Below are 17,893 nucleotides of genomic sequence, written 5' to 3'. Positions count from 1 at the left end.
CCGCATCGCCTTATTTAGGAGATCGTGATAAAAGTTGGAAGTCGCTTGATTTATGTCAACGCACACGGCGCAAAGACCGGCAGACCACAGCTAACCAAAAAGACAAAAACAGAAAGAAACCAACAGCAAAGATATACAGAAATAAAGAATATAAATAAGATGCCCATTCGGTGGATCCCATTGCAGCGAACGATCGACGCACTTAAGTGCCAAATTAGGAATAATATTGAAGCAATTGCCCAGAGACAACTCCCCAGCTATAAGTAGAAAGCCCCCAAACTGTCAGCTGAATGAAGTGAGCTGTCACGTTTGCGGTCCGCTTATGTCAGCTTCGCCTGCAACCGACAACAACAACAAGAGCAGCAGCAGCAGCAGCAGCAGCGGCAGCAGCGACAGCAACAGGAACAGCAACAAAGACGCCTCGTCGACCGCCGCCTCTTAAGCCCTTTAAAATGTGTTGTTATGATCGGGCGGCAGCGATAAGTTCTCGCTGAGGATCTCTGCAGCTGGGTAGCAGGAGGAGGCCAGGCACAATCCCTAGTCTACGTCAGCCTTGCGACAGGCTCTAAAGTTACGCGGCATTGGGCATTGGGATTCGCTTCGATGCAAATCATTTTACGTGTTGGCGACATTAAGCGCGAAATGACCCCGTTATCCCACTTGTCATCATCACTTCATAAATTAATGCAAACTCGGAAGGCGGATCAGAAGGCAACCACCGGACAGCCGGACAAACGGATTGCCAGCTGCGGCTTACCTTACTCGGCTAGCGCAGAGCTGGGTCAGGGACAGCCGTCGAGCTACACTGTGCAACAGCGTTGCGCAAGCTAAAATTACACTTTTGTTAAACAGATATTTAACAGGCAGCTACAGCTTATAAATTATATATATATAGAGTCGCAGATATCATATTGACATATCTTGCAGATTCACAAATAAATTAATTGAAAATTAAATAAATAAATAAATAAAAATAAGTTAAATAAATTTTAGTAATTTATATATTATCTCACCAATCAAAAGTACAAAAATAATAATAAAAATAAATAAAAATACTTTTTTGATCGTTCTGCTAGACAATGTCTGCATTTAATAACAATCATCAATCTTTTTGCCTTTAGAAACTAGATTAAAAATTGCATTTGAATGTTATATCAAGACAGTTTTGTCAATAATATACTCTATATATATATTTATCAAATCCATACAAAATCAATCTGCTCATACAAATTGAAAATAAAATCGATTCGCGAATGCGACAACAAAGTAAAGTTGCAAAAGGTAAAAGACACAGCAAAAGGAAACAAAAATTGATAACATAATACAATAAAGTATATATGTGCATAAATCTGTATTTAAATTGAATTGGAAGTTCATGTTTTCAAAACGCATTAAAACAAATGCTCTTATAAATATGTCATAATATCAATTTGAGTTATTTTAATTTAGATATCAAGTAAACTGGTTTCAAAGGTTTGTTTAAGGTTTTATTTAATATTAAATATATATAAATTTTTGCAAAATAATTTATTTATGATAAAATAAATATAAAAATGATTTTATGTTTTTATTTATATTATTAAATAATTTAAAAAATGTTTCCACTGAATGTTATACCTAAAAAATATCTTATATATTCATTACATTAAAAGCCTAAAAAGCAGCCTTAAATATATTATAAAAAATTTATATTTATTCAAATCAAAATATATTGCAATTTTACAAAAAATATATAGATAAATATACATTAAACTAATAATAATTTTCATTTAATGATGAAAAATTGTCTCTCTATAAAAGTATATTTCAATGAAATTAAATAAGATTCAATATATCTAGTTTAGTTTCTAATTCATAGAAAATTCAATACAAAACAAAAAAGAAAATAAAATTCCCTTTATTGCCATAGTTTCCATGCGACATGCGAGCTCTATTGATAAGTTCTTTAAAAATCGATAAAAATGCCATTGAAATTCCTTGGAAAATTCCCCCGTCTATTTCCATGAAGGTTGGCCTAGTGTAATGCGAATGCCACGGTGCGGCGCGATGCAGTCGCGATCATGTTGAAATTTGTGATAGCCGCCGTCGAGGACAAATTGGTCCCTTAACTGTTGGCACACACAGACGGACATAGGCCCCAGAGTCGAGAGTCAGAATTGGAGCTGCAGCTGGAGCTGTGGCTCAGGCTCAGGCAGAGCAGAGTTTCAGACAGTTGGTCTGGTCCTGGCTTGCTCCGCTTTGCGATTACGATCACTTTTAGATCCAATATATCAGAGGCGCGTTGACGTCGTACATTGGACGACAATTGATATAAGTTGTGGTGAAAAGTTTAGTGGCATTCAACGATTGCTTTGCTAGATTAAAAGCGACAGGCAGCGGGCATGCAGCACCGTTCCGACCGGACCGAGCCATGCCGAACCGTTTGTCTGCCAGTGTTTTATTTTGTTTTTGGCTTTGGCTTTGGCCCACAAATCTTTGGCCAGTCACAATGCCAGCCACAACAACAACAACGAAGCAGACAAATAGCCGCACGTTGTACGTGCCGCACTCTCAGAGCTCTGGAGCTGGTGCCAGTTGCCAGTTGCGAGTTGCCCACTGCTTGGTGTCTGGCATCTGTTTGGGGCTTTGACTCTCTGTACAGTATTTGTTTTTTTGTGGTAGTAGTTGAGCTTTTTTAATTGCAACCCACAGCGGCACAGGAGCGGCTCCCAGTCCAACAATGACGACAGACAGACAGACAGCTAGACGGACAGACGCGTCGCCTCTTAACAGTAAAAGTAAAATTATGCGATGCTACGTGTTGACAACAAGGTGGAGCATTCCAATACGTCGCCCAGATTGTATCTCATCCAGCTTGGGCCATGGCAATACGCCAGGCCTGACTGCCAACGGGCAATCCAGACGCGTCTCAGCCTCTGAGTTGGAGTTTTGCCTCTGTCAGATATTACGTATAAATTAAATGGAATTAATGAGCCATGCGACAATAGCGAATGGCAAATGCTCTACAAATGGGTGAATGAAACCAAATGAATATTAAAGATCTCTGAGAATGGTAAGCAAAGAATTGAAAAGGATCAGGGAATAGTATCGATTATAAAGCTATAGAACTTATTGCTTGAAATAGTTTATATTGGCTGACAGAAAGTCAAATTATTAACTGATTGTCAAATGTATATTGATTGATTGATTGGCAGACTAACTGACTTACTGGTTGTATGGCTGATTGACTGACGGATTGACTTATTAACAAAATGTCTGATTGACTGACTGATTATATGACTGATTGATCAACAAAATGATTGATTGACTGATTGACAAACTGAATAAATGAAAGCTATTTAACTGACTGATTGACTGATTGATTGAGTGACTGACTGGCTGCTGGGCTGAGTGATTGATTGCTTTGTTTGTTGAATTATTAGATGGATTGATAGTTTGTGAAACTGACTGATTGACTTTAATTGATAGATTGCTTGACTAAATGACTTACTGATTGATCGACTGACTGACTGATTGATTGTTTTGCCCGCGCTGACTGTTTGAATGAAATTTGGTAAGAACTAGATGAGATTGATTCATGGATTGATAGAACATTTGATCAATATAGTCGATGACTGACTGCTTGATTAGCAGCCAGATTGACTACTTAAATTATTGACTATATGCTTGGTTGATTGATTGATTAGCTTACTGACTATGCGTTTTTTTCTGAATGATTGACTGCGTCACTGTTTGATTGAGCCAAACATCATTCGATAAAATCACGCAATGCAACTTCTACAACCAAGTTGAGTTACCCGTTTTTGGGTTAGGGTATTCGAAAGCGTTTATCAGCAAATGACATCTAATGAGTGTTAGACAACGTCTCTTCAGGTGTGAGTCGTCGTCGCAAACGCAGTCCGCAGTGCGCAGTCGCTGAGACGCCGTCGCACCTTGAAGCTGGGCAATTGAAACAGGTTAACCTGTTGCCAAATATTGTCGTCGCACGGCCCAAGCCGATGAGATTTATGCGAAGGCCGCTGCTTAGAAAGTCGCTGAGATGACTCAAATCAAGCGCGAGAGAGCGAGCGAGATGCGCGTTAGTAAAGTAACTAAAAGCCAAACTCCTGACGACTATTTAACGCTTTTATGATGTGGCTGCAGCAGTTGGCCAAAGTGGTGCATGAATCACTTGGCCAAGTGAAATGTGCAGCCAGGCCAAAGGCGGAAATGAAGATTGCGCTACCGAAGCGCTGAATCAGCAGCAGCAGCAGCAACAATTCCAGCTCTGATGGCCGCGATTGATAAGCTGAGCCAACGTGAGTGGGTGGGCAGCGCAGGCAATGAGAGGGAGTAGCTGAAGCGCTCAGATTGAGAGCTGCGTCTAAGCCAACAAAAGTCGCGGGTGGTGGCCAAAACGCAGCACGCAGCAAGACGCTGCAACAGATTTGGCCAACTTGTATCTCCCTCTCGCTCTCTGTGTGTGATTGCAGAAGTCAAACTGCGCCAGTTGTCGTCCTTTTTGCGGGTAGGTGGAAACAGTTTAGTTTTAATACTAAAAGCGGCAGCAACAACAGCAGCAGCAGCAGCAGCAGGAAGCGGCTCAGTGGCGAGCGGAACGCGGTTAGCTGGAAAACCACACGTGCCTCCACAGCGGACCACATGCGGCTGCATCCTGGACAACGCGCACACTCGCCACAGTAGCTGGCCAAGCATTCGTTTCGCATTTGGAAACGCTTTCATTATCCGGCTGCAGCGTGGCGCATCCTGCCGCGTGCAACATTTAAATTTTATTCTTTGCCTTTTCGCTTCTTTACTTTTTTTTTTGGAAAATTAAATGCGGCAATGTTACGGCTTATCAAAACATAGTCAATATTTAATTAACACGAAGCGCAGCGGGTGGCACACTCTTTGGCCCGCATGATTTATGACGCACGGACACCCCGCGCCTGCAATGTGAACACTTTTCTGCTGCACTCTTTACTAATTTGTTAAAGGGTCGCTGCACGCGTGGGGCTCACTTGACGCCGACAAAGGCCTTTGGGGTCTGCGAGGGGGTGCGCACCTAATGGTGCCCTTAATGATGTGTATCTAGTGAGAATTTCTCCAGATAATGACAGCAAATACGCAATACGCTGCACAAGACACAAACTCACAGCTGGACTCTGGCCTTTGTGCTAATGTCTTTAACATCTGGCAGCATAATTTGGCCAGGACAAAGTTTAAATCTCCTGTAATTCAGCTCGCATGGTAATCAATTGATGATTTTGTTTGATCAACTGATTTAGATTCAGTTGATTACTTAAGAACTAAAGGGTCTTCCAGTGCCAACTAATTATCAATTAGATCAGTCAATGTTTTAGATGAAACTCAAACTTTCATCAAATAAGAATTTAGTTAGTTTTTAAACAACATTTTCTATAGTAGTTAAAAAAGATATTAATTATATAATATTCTTATCTACAAGAAGAGAAGAAAGTCAAATTCAGCAGCAAAAGTTTTTATTGCTATATTATGATTCGTCCTCGAAAGATTGTTGAGTGTAAGAAATATATAGAAATTATAAGGCGTAGCTCAATCTAAGGTGTGATGCTCATTAGTAAGTTTCAGTACAAATATAATCAACTGGGAATATTTAGAATATTTGTTTCGTTCAGTTATGGCATCTGTGACAAAAGTTATTTATCTGAGTTAAATATTTAACTTTTTGTTTATGTGGACGGCAACTGCAGTAAGTTAACTGTCTGAATACAATTTTCACAGATTTGCCAAGGTCGTAGGTATAATAAGATGTCATAAATACATAAAGATGTCAAGTCTCTAGCGTCTTTCAGCTGTAAACTAATATATTCTTCTCAATTCTTGAACGAAAATGCCTTCCAAATCAGCCAAAGACTAATATATAAGCAATGCTTTGGAACTTGCAATTTGATTGAAGCCAATATGCTCTATGTTACTGGCAGTTGAGCGAGTATTCAAATATTAATTTGCCAACTCGAAAGGGAAGTATGTAATTTGCATTTGTTGGCAGCCCACGCCCTTAATATTTATCTATTTTCTATTTAAATATTATTTATGTGTCTATAGAGAGAGAGGGAGAGGATGACCCAAGTTGCCGCTGTGCAGTGCAGTTAGCTCACAGAAGCACAGTCGTGTCATGTACATCCATAAATGCATTGGGCAATCATTCAATCATTTGAATAAATATAAGCAAACAGCACGTTCTCTCGCTTAACTAATCGCTTGACTTAATTGATGTCTTATACAATAGCAGGTACACAGATATATCTATATATATATATATATATATGCATGTATGTAGGTGTGATTCAGCTTTTCAATGTGCTTGAATTGTAGCTGAAATAATGAGAATATTGTGCATAGTAATTAGAATTCATTTATGCATAAGTACCCATAGACGGATCTGAATGGATCTAAGTCAACTTGAAGTATCTTCAAATTGAATACTTCAATATTTCATAGAATAAATTCAATTCTATATATTTTAAGTAGCCTTTGAATACAGCTCTTTTCATAGTGTACAAATTTATATATGACAGTTGAGACAGCAATTGGCTTAGAGCTCTCACTATCTCTCACTGCTTTCCTCTCTTTATGTGTCTAAGTCTCTTCTATTCTCTATCTCTTTTTTTGTTTCTATCTCTTTCTCTAGTTTTTTCTCTTTTAATCTATTTCCTTCTCTTTAACAGTCTTCAGTCTCTACTATCTGACACTGGCTGACAATCTCTCTCTCACTCTCTACATCTATCTAGCTCTATCTATCTCAGACTCTCACACACATATATTTGCTTTTTAATATTATTTTATCTCTTTCTCTCCCACTCTCTCTCTATATATATATATATATATCTATATATATATATTTCACTCTCTCTCACTGTATCTGTCTATCTTTCTCTCAATCTATCTATCTATCTCCCTCTCTTTCTCATCCATCTCTAATAATACTCTCAATTCCAATTTAAATAGCTTTTAAATTCCATTAGACATCAAAAGATGATAATATATATGATATATATTTCTAAAAAATCGTATTCAATGCACAACACTTACTTTCAATCAAACCTCGACTTGCGTCACATGCTGCAAGTGTTTGCCAGATGCTGCCAAGCAAATACCAAACAGAAAGAAAAACAATTCAAGGTGGATTTTACATTGTATAAATATGTTTATTTATTTACTTATTGTTTTTTCTGTCTTTACCACAAAAATGCCAAAATAAAAACAAAAATTCATTATACATATTAAAACATTAATATAAAATATTATTATTATTATGCATTATTCATTATTATTATTTAGTTTTATTTGCACGCCAGCGATGCCAGCGCTGCCCTCTTTGTGGGCGTGGCACGCTGCATGTAATACATATTGCGCATGGTTTCTCGTCTGATTTTTTTTAATTTTCCAAACTTTCTTCTTTATTTATTTTTTATAAATAGCAAAACATTTACAATCTTATTGCAAAGAAAATATTTTTAAGTGAAACTTTTTGTTGCTTTAATTTTTTATTTTTTGAATTTTTTTATTAATAAACTTAATAAAACAATGCATATATATCATTATATAGTTTAATAGTTTTTTTTTATTATTATTTATTTTATTATTATAAATTTTATGTAATACATTTTTAACGTGTTTGCGATTTTAAAATAAAAAATACTTAAAATTTATGAATTTGTTTTTGTTTTTTGTTTTTTTTTTTGTTTTGTTTTTATTATTATTATTAAATTGTAATTAATTGTATTATTAATAAGAATAGCGAGAGAATCGCACAAGTTCCGAGTTATAAGGCAAGAGAATTGCAGCTGTGATTGCATATTGATTGATTGATTAATTGATTGATTGATTGATTGATGCATGGATTGATATGGATATGTTGCAAGAGTTGTTGCTTTGCTATAGGCTGGGCGAAAGCGCAAAAAGCTCGAGCTTAATTGTGCTTTCCATAGGCAAAGCAAAGCTATTGCAATGTTGCTGAGGCATGCTGCATGTTGCATGTTGCATGTATTGCTTGTGGCATGTGACATGTTGCTTGCTGTTTTATTTGTTGTACGCACGCCCACAGGTGTTCATGTGTAAGTTTCTGCAAAGATTATTGTAAATTGTTGTTGTTGTTGTTGCTGCTGTTGTTGTTGTTGTTGGTGTTGTTGGTGTTGTTGTTGTAGCTGTTGCTGCTGCGCCTGCGCAACATTTTGGGTGGGCGTGGCAGAACCAATTAATTCTTAAATATTTAAGAGAAGAACAAAAAACAGCCAAACCAAAAGCGAATTATCGATTACCAACACCCGATTGCATTCCGATGTTTATCGATGCAGATGCGAATGTTGCTGCTGCCGCCGCTGTCGCTGCTGCTGCTGCTGTTGCTGCTGCATCAAAGTGGTAAGCTGAGTGTATATGTGTGTGCAGGTGTGCGTGTGTGCATGTGTGCTTGTGTGTGTGCGGTGCATGAGGGTGGGTCGGTGGGCGTTGGTGCTTGCTGTTGTTGCTTTCGAGCTGCTGTTTACCGTTTACCGATCACCGATTACCAGCAGCTATCGATAACTCTATGTGTATGACAGTTGCCCAAAAAGTTTCCATTTCTTTGCTTTAATTAATATTTTGTAATATTGCGTGCATTTGCTGTTGTTTGCTGTTTGTTGTTGGTGCTGCGGTGCTTAGATATCTGATGTTGTTTTCTTTTGTTTTTTATATATATATTTTATATTGCTGTGTATTGTTGTTTTTTTTCTTTTATATATATTGTATTTATGATAATTTTAGCTTATCGCCAAACACACTGACTACATCTACAAATAGAAGAGAAAATAGAGAAAACACATAAAAGGTGATGTAGTAGAGACGTGTTGTGATAAATAGTCGAAATATGCATGAATATATATATATAGATATAGATATTATATATACATATAGATATTATATATACATATAGATATTATATATACATACATATATATATATATATCTTTTTGTGTGTATATCCATATCTTATCCAATAATCAAGCCGAATATATTTTCTTGTGCGTACAGGTGTTATATGTGTGCGTATGTGTTAGCTTTTTGTGATACATAAAACTAAAGGTTAGATATATATTTGTGGATATTATATATAAATTTAGAGGCATATATTTATATATAAATATATTGCCTATAATTAGGAACTAGTCTTTGATATCTTCAGCTCTATAGAATAGTATAGATACTCGATCACATATGTCTATCTCTATATACTACTGACTAGCTTTGAGACTTATATTACATATAGCTCAAACATAAGATAAATTCTTTAGAAGGTTAAATATATACATAGAGTTTACTGCAGAGTTTACTGAATATAGTTCTGGAGTGAGCCCTATATCTAACAGTCTGAGGTAAACAGATATATATTCTATATATTCAATTTATACTGTATATTCTATATATTCTATATATTCTTTATATTCAAAATACTCCATATACTCTATATCCACAAACTATAACAGTCACGTTCATTTCAATTATCTATTGTAGTCAATCGAATAACGGAACATTTCACTCAGGTTTATAGACGGCTTCCTTAATAAAAGCGGATTCCTAGGAATGACTAAAGACTTTACTAAGAAAACATAATTTAATTGTAGCTTATCAAAGTGCCTAGTAAATACCTTGACACTAATATTAATATCTTGACTACAATTAAAATGCAACTTTAAAGACTGGGAATCCGTTGATTCCTGGTAAACTTATCAATGTGGTTTTTTGGTGAGGTGCAAATTTCTTTGTATCAAGTCATAAGTTATACAAAACTTGGAAAAGATAACAAACAAATAAGACTTCCTTATATATTGGACAGGTAAAGCTAACCAACACCAAGAAATATTTTGATTTGTAGTTTTTTCATGCAAGCCAATTCAAGTAGCAGCTATGCCTATGTGGGTGTGTGTGCTTATGTACATTTATGTTTAAATATTTATACTAAATAGAATATAGACTATATATAGATGTGTGTTTGTGTGTGTGTATTGTGTGTAGAACTCACCTGTGCTGACGCAGATTATCACGTTGCTTGAAGTACTTGCCGCAGACCTCACAGGAATATGTTATCTCTGGGGATTTGTGCGTGCGCTCGTGTATCATCAGATTGTAGGGCTTGGTGAAACGCCGCTGGCAATACTTGCAAATGAACTCACACTTTGGACGCATCTTGCGACGGAAATCCGACCGGCAGTCATCGTTGTCGATTCGCATTACAGCAAACATTTTGACAGACGATATATTTTCCCCTCTTTTCGTTGATTTTTTTCCTCTTTTTGTTTTTGCCTACGTGCGACGCGCGCGCGCTCAGTGCTCGCACAATCAGTGGGTGAAGTTTTTCGTTGAGTTGGCGTCGCTGCCGACGACACACACTCACTCTCTGCTGTCTGCTCTCTGGCACTCGGTCTCTCTTTGTCGCACACTCACACACACAGTGTCTCTCTCTCTCTCTCTCTCGCTCTCGCTCTGTCTTTCTGTGTGCTCGATCTCTTGCACTCAGTGTTCGCGCTGAGTGGGGTTGCGTTTGGAAAGCTTTGAGCTTTGCTCTGTGTGCAATGAGCGCAATGCTTGACGCTGTTAACGGTACTCAAAGCGTAATCGCTATCTCTATTGCTATGGCAGATAACAGTTATTTGCTGTATGTGTGGCAATGCTTTTTCTTTTCTTTTCCTCTTTAAGTTCGCTTTTTTCTTCTTTCTTTGTCAACTGTCACACGCTCGCTGCTCGTTGGCTGTTGGCGTTGTTGTGATTTCTCCGTGTGCTAGCTTCGTTGTTGTTGTAGGCGTATTGGGTGGGCCGTGTTTCCAGCTGCCGTTGCCTTTTAGTTTATGGCGCACTTTAAGGCAAACACCTAAAAATACAGACAGAGAGGGAGAGAGAGAGAAAAGAAACAAAGTTAAATAAAGTTAGCAACGCCTGCGACATCTTTTATGTGCCAATAAATTTGAGCAAAAATACCACGACAAAAACAACAACAAAACATCTCGACAACAACAAGTTGTCAACTTAAATCACGCAACATGAAATTGAAAATGACTCATTAAAGCCTCCTCAGCCGCTAGCCCCCATACGCAACTGGAACTCGAACTTGGTGTTGACATTTACAAATCACCAGCCGCCCAGCTTCAGTTGCTAACCTTCGCTTATAATTTGTCTTAAACGACAACTCTGACTTGCTTTCTGCTTCTACTGCCTCTTATTTTTTGCCAGCCCCCAGTCAACAGCTGCCGTATTTTTGTTGTCAACTGTACTTCCGCAACACAATTGTTCAATTAGTCGCCCGCGCAAACTTGATATTAAAATACGAAATCCATAAATAGTTACAGCTTGACCTAAATTCAGCCGAACAGCTCGAGGATAAGCTATTTAGCTCACATACAAGTTTTTTAACACTTCAATAAAATTTGTCTTAATATGTTTTTATTTGTTATTTATAAACTTTAAGTGACATGTGCTGAAGCGGTACAAAGCTCCTTATTCCTAACTCAATTTATAACTAAATATTCTTTGAACAAATGAATCTAGCCATTATAATGAGCTGTAGTGTGAGGATTATTACTATTTCTGCTTTAAAACACATATACAGTCAAAATAAGACCACACACTTATTTTAAAGATCGTAGATACTCTAACAACTGAGTTCGCATAGGTAAAATAGGTATAAGCAATCAGTAAGATGGTAAAAACTCAAAGTCAATACGTTTCTATGTGAAATATTCATTAATTAATTGAATTTTAACACTTATATATGAAATATTTTTTTTTATATCATCATTCATATATTTTCATATATGTGATTTATGTTTTCAGTACCTTTCCCAAATGCTATATTTAAAGATTTGTGCAGAAAAGTGTTTTAACTGTTATAAGACGACCACAAACCAAATTTCAAGTTCGTAGCTCTGCTAACAGCTGAGTTCATATAGGTCTAACAGACTTAAACAAATATAAAAACATTAAAATCCCATTTGCCATTTATAAACATATATCCAATATATATACGTCCATATGCTAGCCTTCATTCATGCCAGTTTAGTTAGATTAAAGTAGTTTTTGCAGACTCACTTAAGAATACCGTATGATCTATGATATTTATACGGCTGCAATTGTCTAGATTTATGCATTGAAATGCATTAACTGCACTATGAAGAGCATGTATGAAAATGTAATGATCATAGCTGCACTAACGGCCCAGTTCACATAGGCCAAGAGTTGCCGTCTATGGTTATGAGAGCTATAAAGAAGCTGAAAGGCGTCACAAATTCACTCGGAGTGGTGTTTATGCCTTTACGACGTCACCTTGCCGCATTCAGTTGCCATATTTTAGTCGCTTCATTAAAGTGGCGCTGTAACAAGTTTATTTTTAATTGGCGCCTGGGCCGAAACAGCGCCTAAAATTTATGCCCGCTTTTTTGGATATATCCAACGGATCTGAATGTGTGCTTCTTCTTTTTTGGGATCCTGTGCGGTAGTTAACAACTGTTATTTTTTATGTAATTTTATTTTTGTCATTTCGGCGCCGCTGGATAACATTTCTTTTTCGTTTTTTTTTTTTTGGATATATGCATATGAATCTGTATATAAATACGCGTCAGTCCCTTAATGTTATGCCATACATTCTTGGGGCTTTTTGGAATGGGAATGGGAATGGGAATTCGGATTCGGATTCGAAGATCTCTGTGCAAACAAAAGCCTGCGCTGACTGGTAGCGACAACGTCTCTCGGCAAGCCCCGATTTCGATATTTATATGAGTTTTATTTTTTGTGTGTTTCTTTGAGCTGGCTCGCAGCTCGCAGCTCGCAGCTGGAGTTTGCCAGCAAGAGGAAGACAAATAAAGAGTCTTTGGTGCTTTTTGGGGCTTTGGGGGCCAAAACGTTGACAACAAAAGGCAAAAGTCACAGCGGGTGCTGCACCAGACGCAGACGCTACGTAGTTATTGTCATTATAACATTAATGCCCACTAAACATATTCAAATTATAACACTGACGTTCAGGTCGCTGATCGCCAGCTCTTAGAACGAGAGAGACAACGAGAAAGAGAGAGCGGGTTGGTGGGAGAGGTAGAGTCGTAGTCCAAGTCCATGTTAATTTGTGTACACAATGTGGCGTCACATTGGCATTTTAACGCCGTTAATCATGCGACACAGGGCGCCTGCATAAGGCCATGGGATTCGTTGTGGATGCGCCGGAGGAGGCTGCATGTGTCTGTCTCTCTGTCTGTCTGTCTGTCTGTTGAGCTCGCTCTGGCCTTTGGCTATGCTTTTGGCTCTTTGCCTTTCGGCCGTGCTTTTGTCGACGGCATTTGGCGTGGGCCTAACTGGAGCAGCATTAGCCACGGCTTACGACTGCGCCTAAGCACTTTATTTAACTTGACAGATGAGCCAGCCAGATGAATGCGTAAAATAAAGAACAGCCAGAAGAAGAAGAAGAGCAAGTGTTACAGCTTATTTATTGGAAAGCCATTAAGTGAGACTTACTCAATGAATGTGAACTACTTTCGGAAGAGATAAAAGAAATACTTAAAGCAAAGCGGAGATTTTGTCAGCCCATGATCGGCTTACTATAATCAATAAAGAACTATTAATTTTAATCATAAATGTTATTATATTAGTAATAACATTCGAACTTCATTTGCATACATTTTTAGAGCAGTTAAAAATATTTGAATATTTTTTTTATACTTTTTTGAGTCTTGTTTATGTTATTTTATATAATATGGATTTGTTATAAATTAAGAAGATTTTCAATTTATTTCACTTTCTTTCTGACTCTCTGAAGGCCTTAGCAAAATATCTTTCTGAAGGAATTGGAATGTTTTTTAATAGAAATAGCTTAGTTTTTGTCAAACTGAAATATCAACCAGACATTCAGTTCGACTGCTAAGCGACTAATTGTTCTAGTTTTTTGTTATTCAAGCAAGGAATATAATTATTTTGTGAACCAGAAATCGAGTAGAATTAAAAGAAATATTTTATCACAGATTTAAAACCTGCTCGGCTATAAATGTACAGAACTAACTGTTTATAAATAAATCAAGCCGGATTAATCTAGTTTATCAAAAGTGCATAAACAAAGCAGAAACAACTTTAAGTAGCTAATTTCACGAAATTTCAGAAGCAGAAACAACAACAATTATTTCAAGGTGAAAACAGAATTTAACAAAGAATTTAATAAAATTTGATGTGACATTAAAAACAAATTCTAATAATATTTGAATAGCAATAAATTATTGCATAAAAAATCACAAATTTGACACTGCATACGCCTCAGATCGATAGCAATATACTTCATAAAAATGCCAATACATAAATATTATGCTAGATTCTTCTCTCTATATCTACTGTGTTTGCATAATCCATTGGCTGTTTGCCAACTGTTGTCGTTTGACGCTTGATATTCTAAGCAAAGCCGCTTAGCATTAGCTCAAGCACAGTCAACAGACCACACACACGCGCGCACACATAAGCGCTTAAGCAGACATTGAAACTGGCCAAAATATTGTATAATAAAGTGTTGTACAAGATGCAGTTAATCCCATTAATCCGCACTGAAAATAATTAGTGTTTTGTACACACAGCACAACGAGACGTCCAAGGCGCGCAGAGAGTCGAAATATATATATGTGTGCGTGTGTGTGTTTGTGTGTATAGTAAAAGATCAAGACTCAGCGTGAAACTCAGACTTCAGATGTTAAAGTGAAGATGCAGCAGCTTGTGAAGGGCATGCGAAAGGCGTTAATGCTGCGTGAAATTAGATTTGCACCAAAAATGGCAACAAACAGACAGTGAGAGAGAGATAAAGAATCTGTATCTAAATCGTTTGGCAAGTGTGTGTGCGTGTGTGCGAGGGTGTGTGTGCGCCAGCGCCTTTCCACGAAGCCAAAATCCGAAAAGTTACAGTTTAACACCCCAGCCCAGCGATAATGTGTAGCGGTACACGCCGATAAGGCTGCCAGGACCTAAAAAACTAAAAGAAGAAGAAGAAAGACAGCCAGACAGACAGCAGAGTGACACACACGTCGCACACTGTTAAGGGCCAGCGTAGCTGACATGGCCAAAAGCGATTACCACACTTACCAATGTGGCCCTTTTCTTGTTCTTCTTCGTCTTTTGGAGGCGGACAAGGTGAGTTGGCAAGGTGTCATTAAAAATTACATTCCGAAAATGTGGAAAAAATGACAATAAGCCGCACGGCTCAGGCCATATAAAAAATGTAAAGGACAAAGGCACCGAAACGATTTGATACGAATCTAATTGTGCTAATGGCGCAGAATTCTTAAGAAAAATAAAACCCCAGCCACACAACAACAACAGAGACAACAACAATTAGGCACCGCGCTTCAAGTAGTCCACAGAATGAGAGAACAATGCAAGGGTGCGGGGCGCGCGAAACTGGACACAACTGAAACTCAAGAGAGGGAGACAACACCTACGACCACAAAAGGATCCTTCGAGTATTGACCGAAAGACAAATGTCTGGCTATTTTTTCCTGTGGGAAAACACGCACGGCGTCAAATGTGAACTAGATGCGCTCAGATGTTGCGTGATCAGTTATGACAGACAGTTGTTGTTGTTGTGCAGCGTGTGTAACAGCCGCAGTCTTAGGCACCCACGCAAAGGTGCAAAATGTCTGCTAGATCGTACGTTTAACTAATTTGTGCCTAATTGATGGAACGCAGCGTGTGGTCCCTAAAAAGGACGAGGTCACTCACTCCCAGACACTTCCTGCTGAGCACAATTGTACCTATGTACAGATACATAGACAGATATATTTATATATATATATACAATTATATAAATAGCAAAAATGAGTTTTGTAAGATTTGGCGACTCATCGAGCTAAGCTTTATGAAAACGCTAAGCATTGTGCGTGAGTCAGAGCTTAGTTTAAGCCAAAATCATTTGATGATCTGTGGCAACAAGTCATTTGCGGTTGTGAGTCGCATTGTCTATGTGTATGATAGGTTTGGCAAGTTTTATTAACCTCGCACAGACCTTGATCGTTTTTAAGAAGTCGGCCAAGTAGTGCTGACTCATGGACTTACAACTGAAGCTGAGCTGAGGCCACATAAGCTCATGTTGAAAAAATGCCGTCGGCAAATGATCAAAATCATGATAGCTTAAGAGAAACCAGCTCGAATCAAGCTGTATATACATTTTTACAATTGTTATATTTAAACTATATGCATACAATAAAACCCTCTAATTAATATACCAAATTAATGTCCGTTTAAATAGAAAACGTAAGTTTTTAATATAACCTTTGCTGATTGCTTTGATTTGAAGCTGTAATGAAATGTGTCCAATTGGCTAATTAGAAGTTCTGTTATGTTCGCCATTTTGTAATAGTTTAATGCGCAGGCGAAAAAAGCTTAACGCACGCCATTGACAAGCCATTTCTTTCAACTCTCACGCTCTTGCACACGCAAAGACACTCACACACACTCGCATACGCATCGAACGGCTCTCACGCATATTTGGCTTGAGCCAATGAAAGCGCGTAAAACTGGTAGCCAAGCAAACACATACACAACAACAACAGCAAGAGAATAAAGAGAAGAGAACAGAACAGAAATAACATAAGCGCCAATGCTGCCTACTGGCTACTGTGCGACGCCGCCGCCTAGGTGCAGCCGAATCGAAGCGACGCTGACTGCGCAGCCAGGGCCATAGCAATGGCGACGCTTGCGTAACTGCGCAGTCGTATAGACAAAACTTACCCAATGGGAAATGCGACAAAATGTTGGTAGCTGCTGCTGCTAATCACTGGAATTAACGCGACGACAACGATTGGCCACTGGCGTCAGGGAACGAATGAATTAAAGTCACGTAGCTCAACGGCTTATTATGTATATATATATGTGTGTATATATGGAATCACAAAGTAGATCGTTATTATTATGATAATTATTTTATTTAATTTTATGTTGCTTCTTGCTTTTTGCTTGGTAGGTACACGCGAAGGAACTGAGGAACTACGCACGCTTGCGCGGCACAAAGTTGAATGAATGAATGCTACTAATAACTGAAAGAAATAGTAGTCAACTCTGCTGCCGAGAGCTGCTGCTGCTGCTAGCGTCGCTGCTGCCAAGTTGAGGAAGCGGCGACGACGCAGTCAAGACCAAAAGACCGAGGCGTTTCGATGTGTGTCTCTGTATGCGTGTGTGTGTGTCTTGAGTGCGGCTCAATACAGTAGTGAATGTGGATGTGTATGTAAATGTGTGTGCGTATATGTATATGTGTGTGTGAGTCATCGGACTACTGTAGTGCCACAGCAACAGCAGCAGCCACGCCAGCAGCAGCAGCAGCTCTGCCTAGCTCTTCTTTCTAACTGGTCAAGCCGAACGTTAAAGCCGAAGCCGAAGACGCATTCGTGGCACGAAGGAGAAGCTCAAGACCAGAAGCCGAAGCAAGTTCTTATAAGCTTCGGCTACTGCGCATGCGCAAGACAAGTAGCGCTTAAAGCGCACTTGCTCTCACTCTCTGTCTCTGTCTATCTACCACACAGTCTATGCGAGTTTTGTATGCTGTAGTTGTTGTTGTTGTTCGTTTTCTTCTTTTTCTTCATATCGTTTTTGCTGCTGCGTAACTGCGGTAGCTTTTAACAGTAGCCACAAAATGGCAACGTCTAACAAAATGGCGTCTGCTTACCTTTTAGTCCGTAAAACCAAATGCAAATGTGTATTTGCAAGCGAAGAAACAAAATTTGATTGCAGTTCTGTTCACCTTTTCGAATTTCGTTCACTTTTGTAATTTGCCAGACGGCGACGGGGCTTACACGATTCAAAGCTTATAAGCTCAGAAAGCTCGCACAGCTCGACTGCTAATATTATTAATAAAATATATTTCACTTCCGAACGCTTCTGTGCGCGAGAGTCA

The 17,893-nt window shown here is 38.3% G+C and overlaps 1 protein-coding gene across 2 annotated transcripts; it reads right to left on the bottom strand.

Annotated features, from left to right (window-relative positions):
* Positions 1-8,693: 8,693 nt before the first annotated feature.
* On the bottom strand, positions 8,694-17,893 carry LOC111600796 (protein drumstick). 2 transcript variants are annotated; one of them, XM_023317098.2, is made up of 3 exons: positions 17,666-17,893; positions 10,019-10,864; positions 8,694-8,789 (listed from the first exon to the last, which is right to left on the bottom strand). In XM_023317098.2, exons 2-3 carry the CDS (start codon positions 10,237-10,239, stop codon positions 8,765-8,767), a joined length of 246 nt encoding a protein of 81 aa, XP_023172866.1. In that variant the 5' UTR covers positions 10,240-10,864; positions 17,666-17,893; the 3' UTR covers positions 8,694-8,764. The 2 variants fall into 2 exon arrangements, with proteins under 2 accessions (XP_023172866.1, XP_023172858.1); XM_023317090.2 differs by lacking the exon at positions 17,666-17,893 and adding an exon at positions 16,735-17,027.

The sequence above is a fragment of the Drosophila hydei genome, unplaced genomic scaffold, assembly GCF_003285905.1.
Source record: "Drosophila hydei strain 15085-1641.00,03,60 unplaced genomic scaffold, DhydRS2 tig00008114-arrow-pilon, whole genome shotgun sequence".
NCBI classification, from domain to species: Eukaryota; Metazoa; Arthropoda; class Insecta; order Diptera; family Drosophilidae; genus Drosophila; species Drosophila hydei.
The sequence above is the reverse complement of the archived record's forward strand: the minus strand, read 5'-3'. Positions and strand labels throughout refer to the sequence as shown.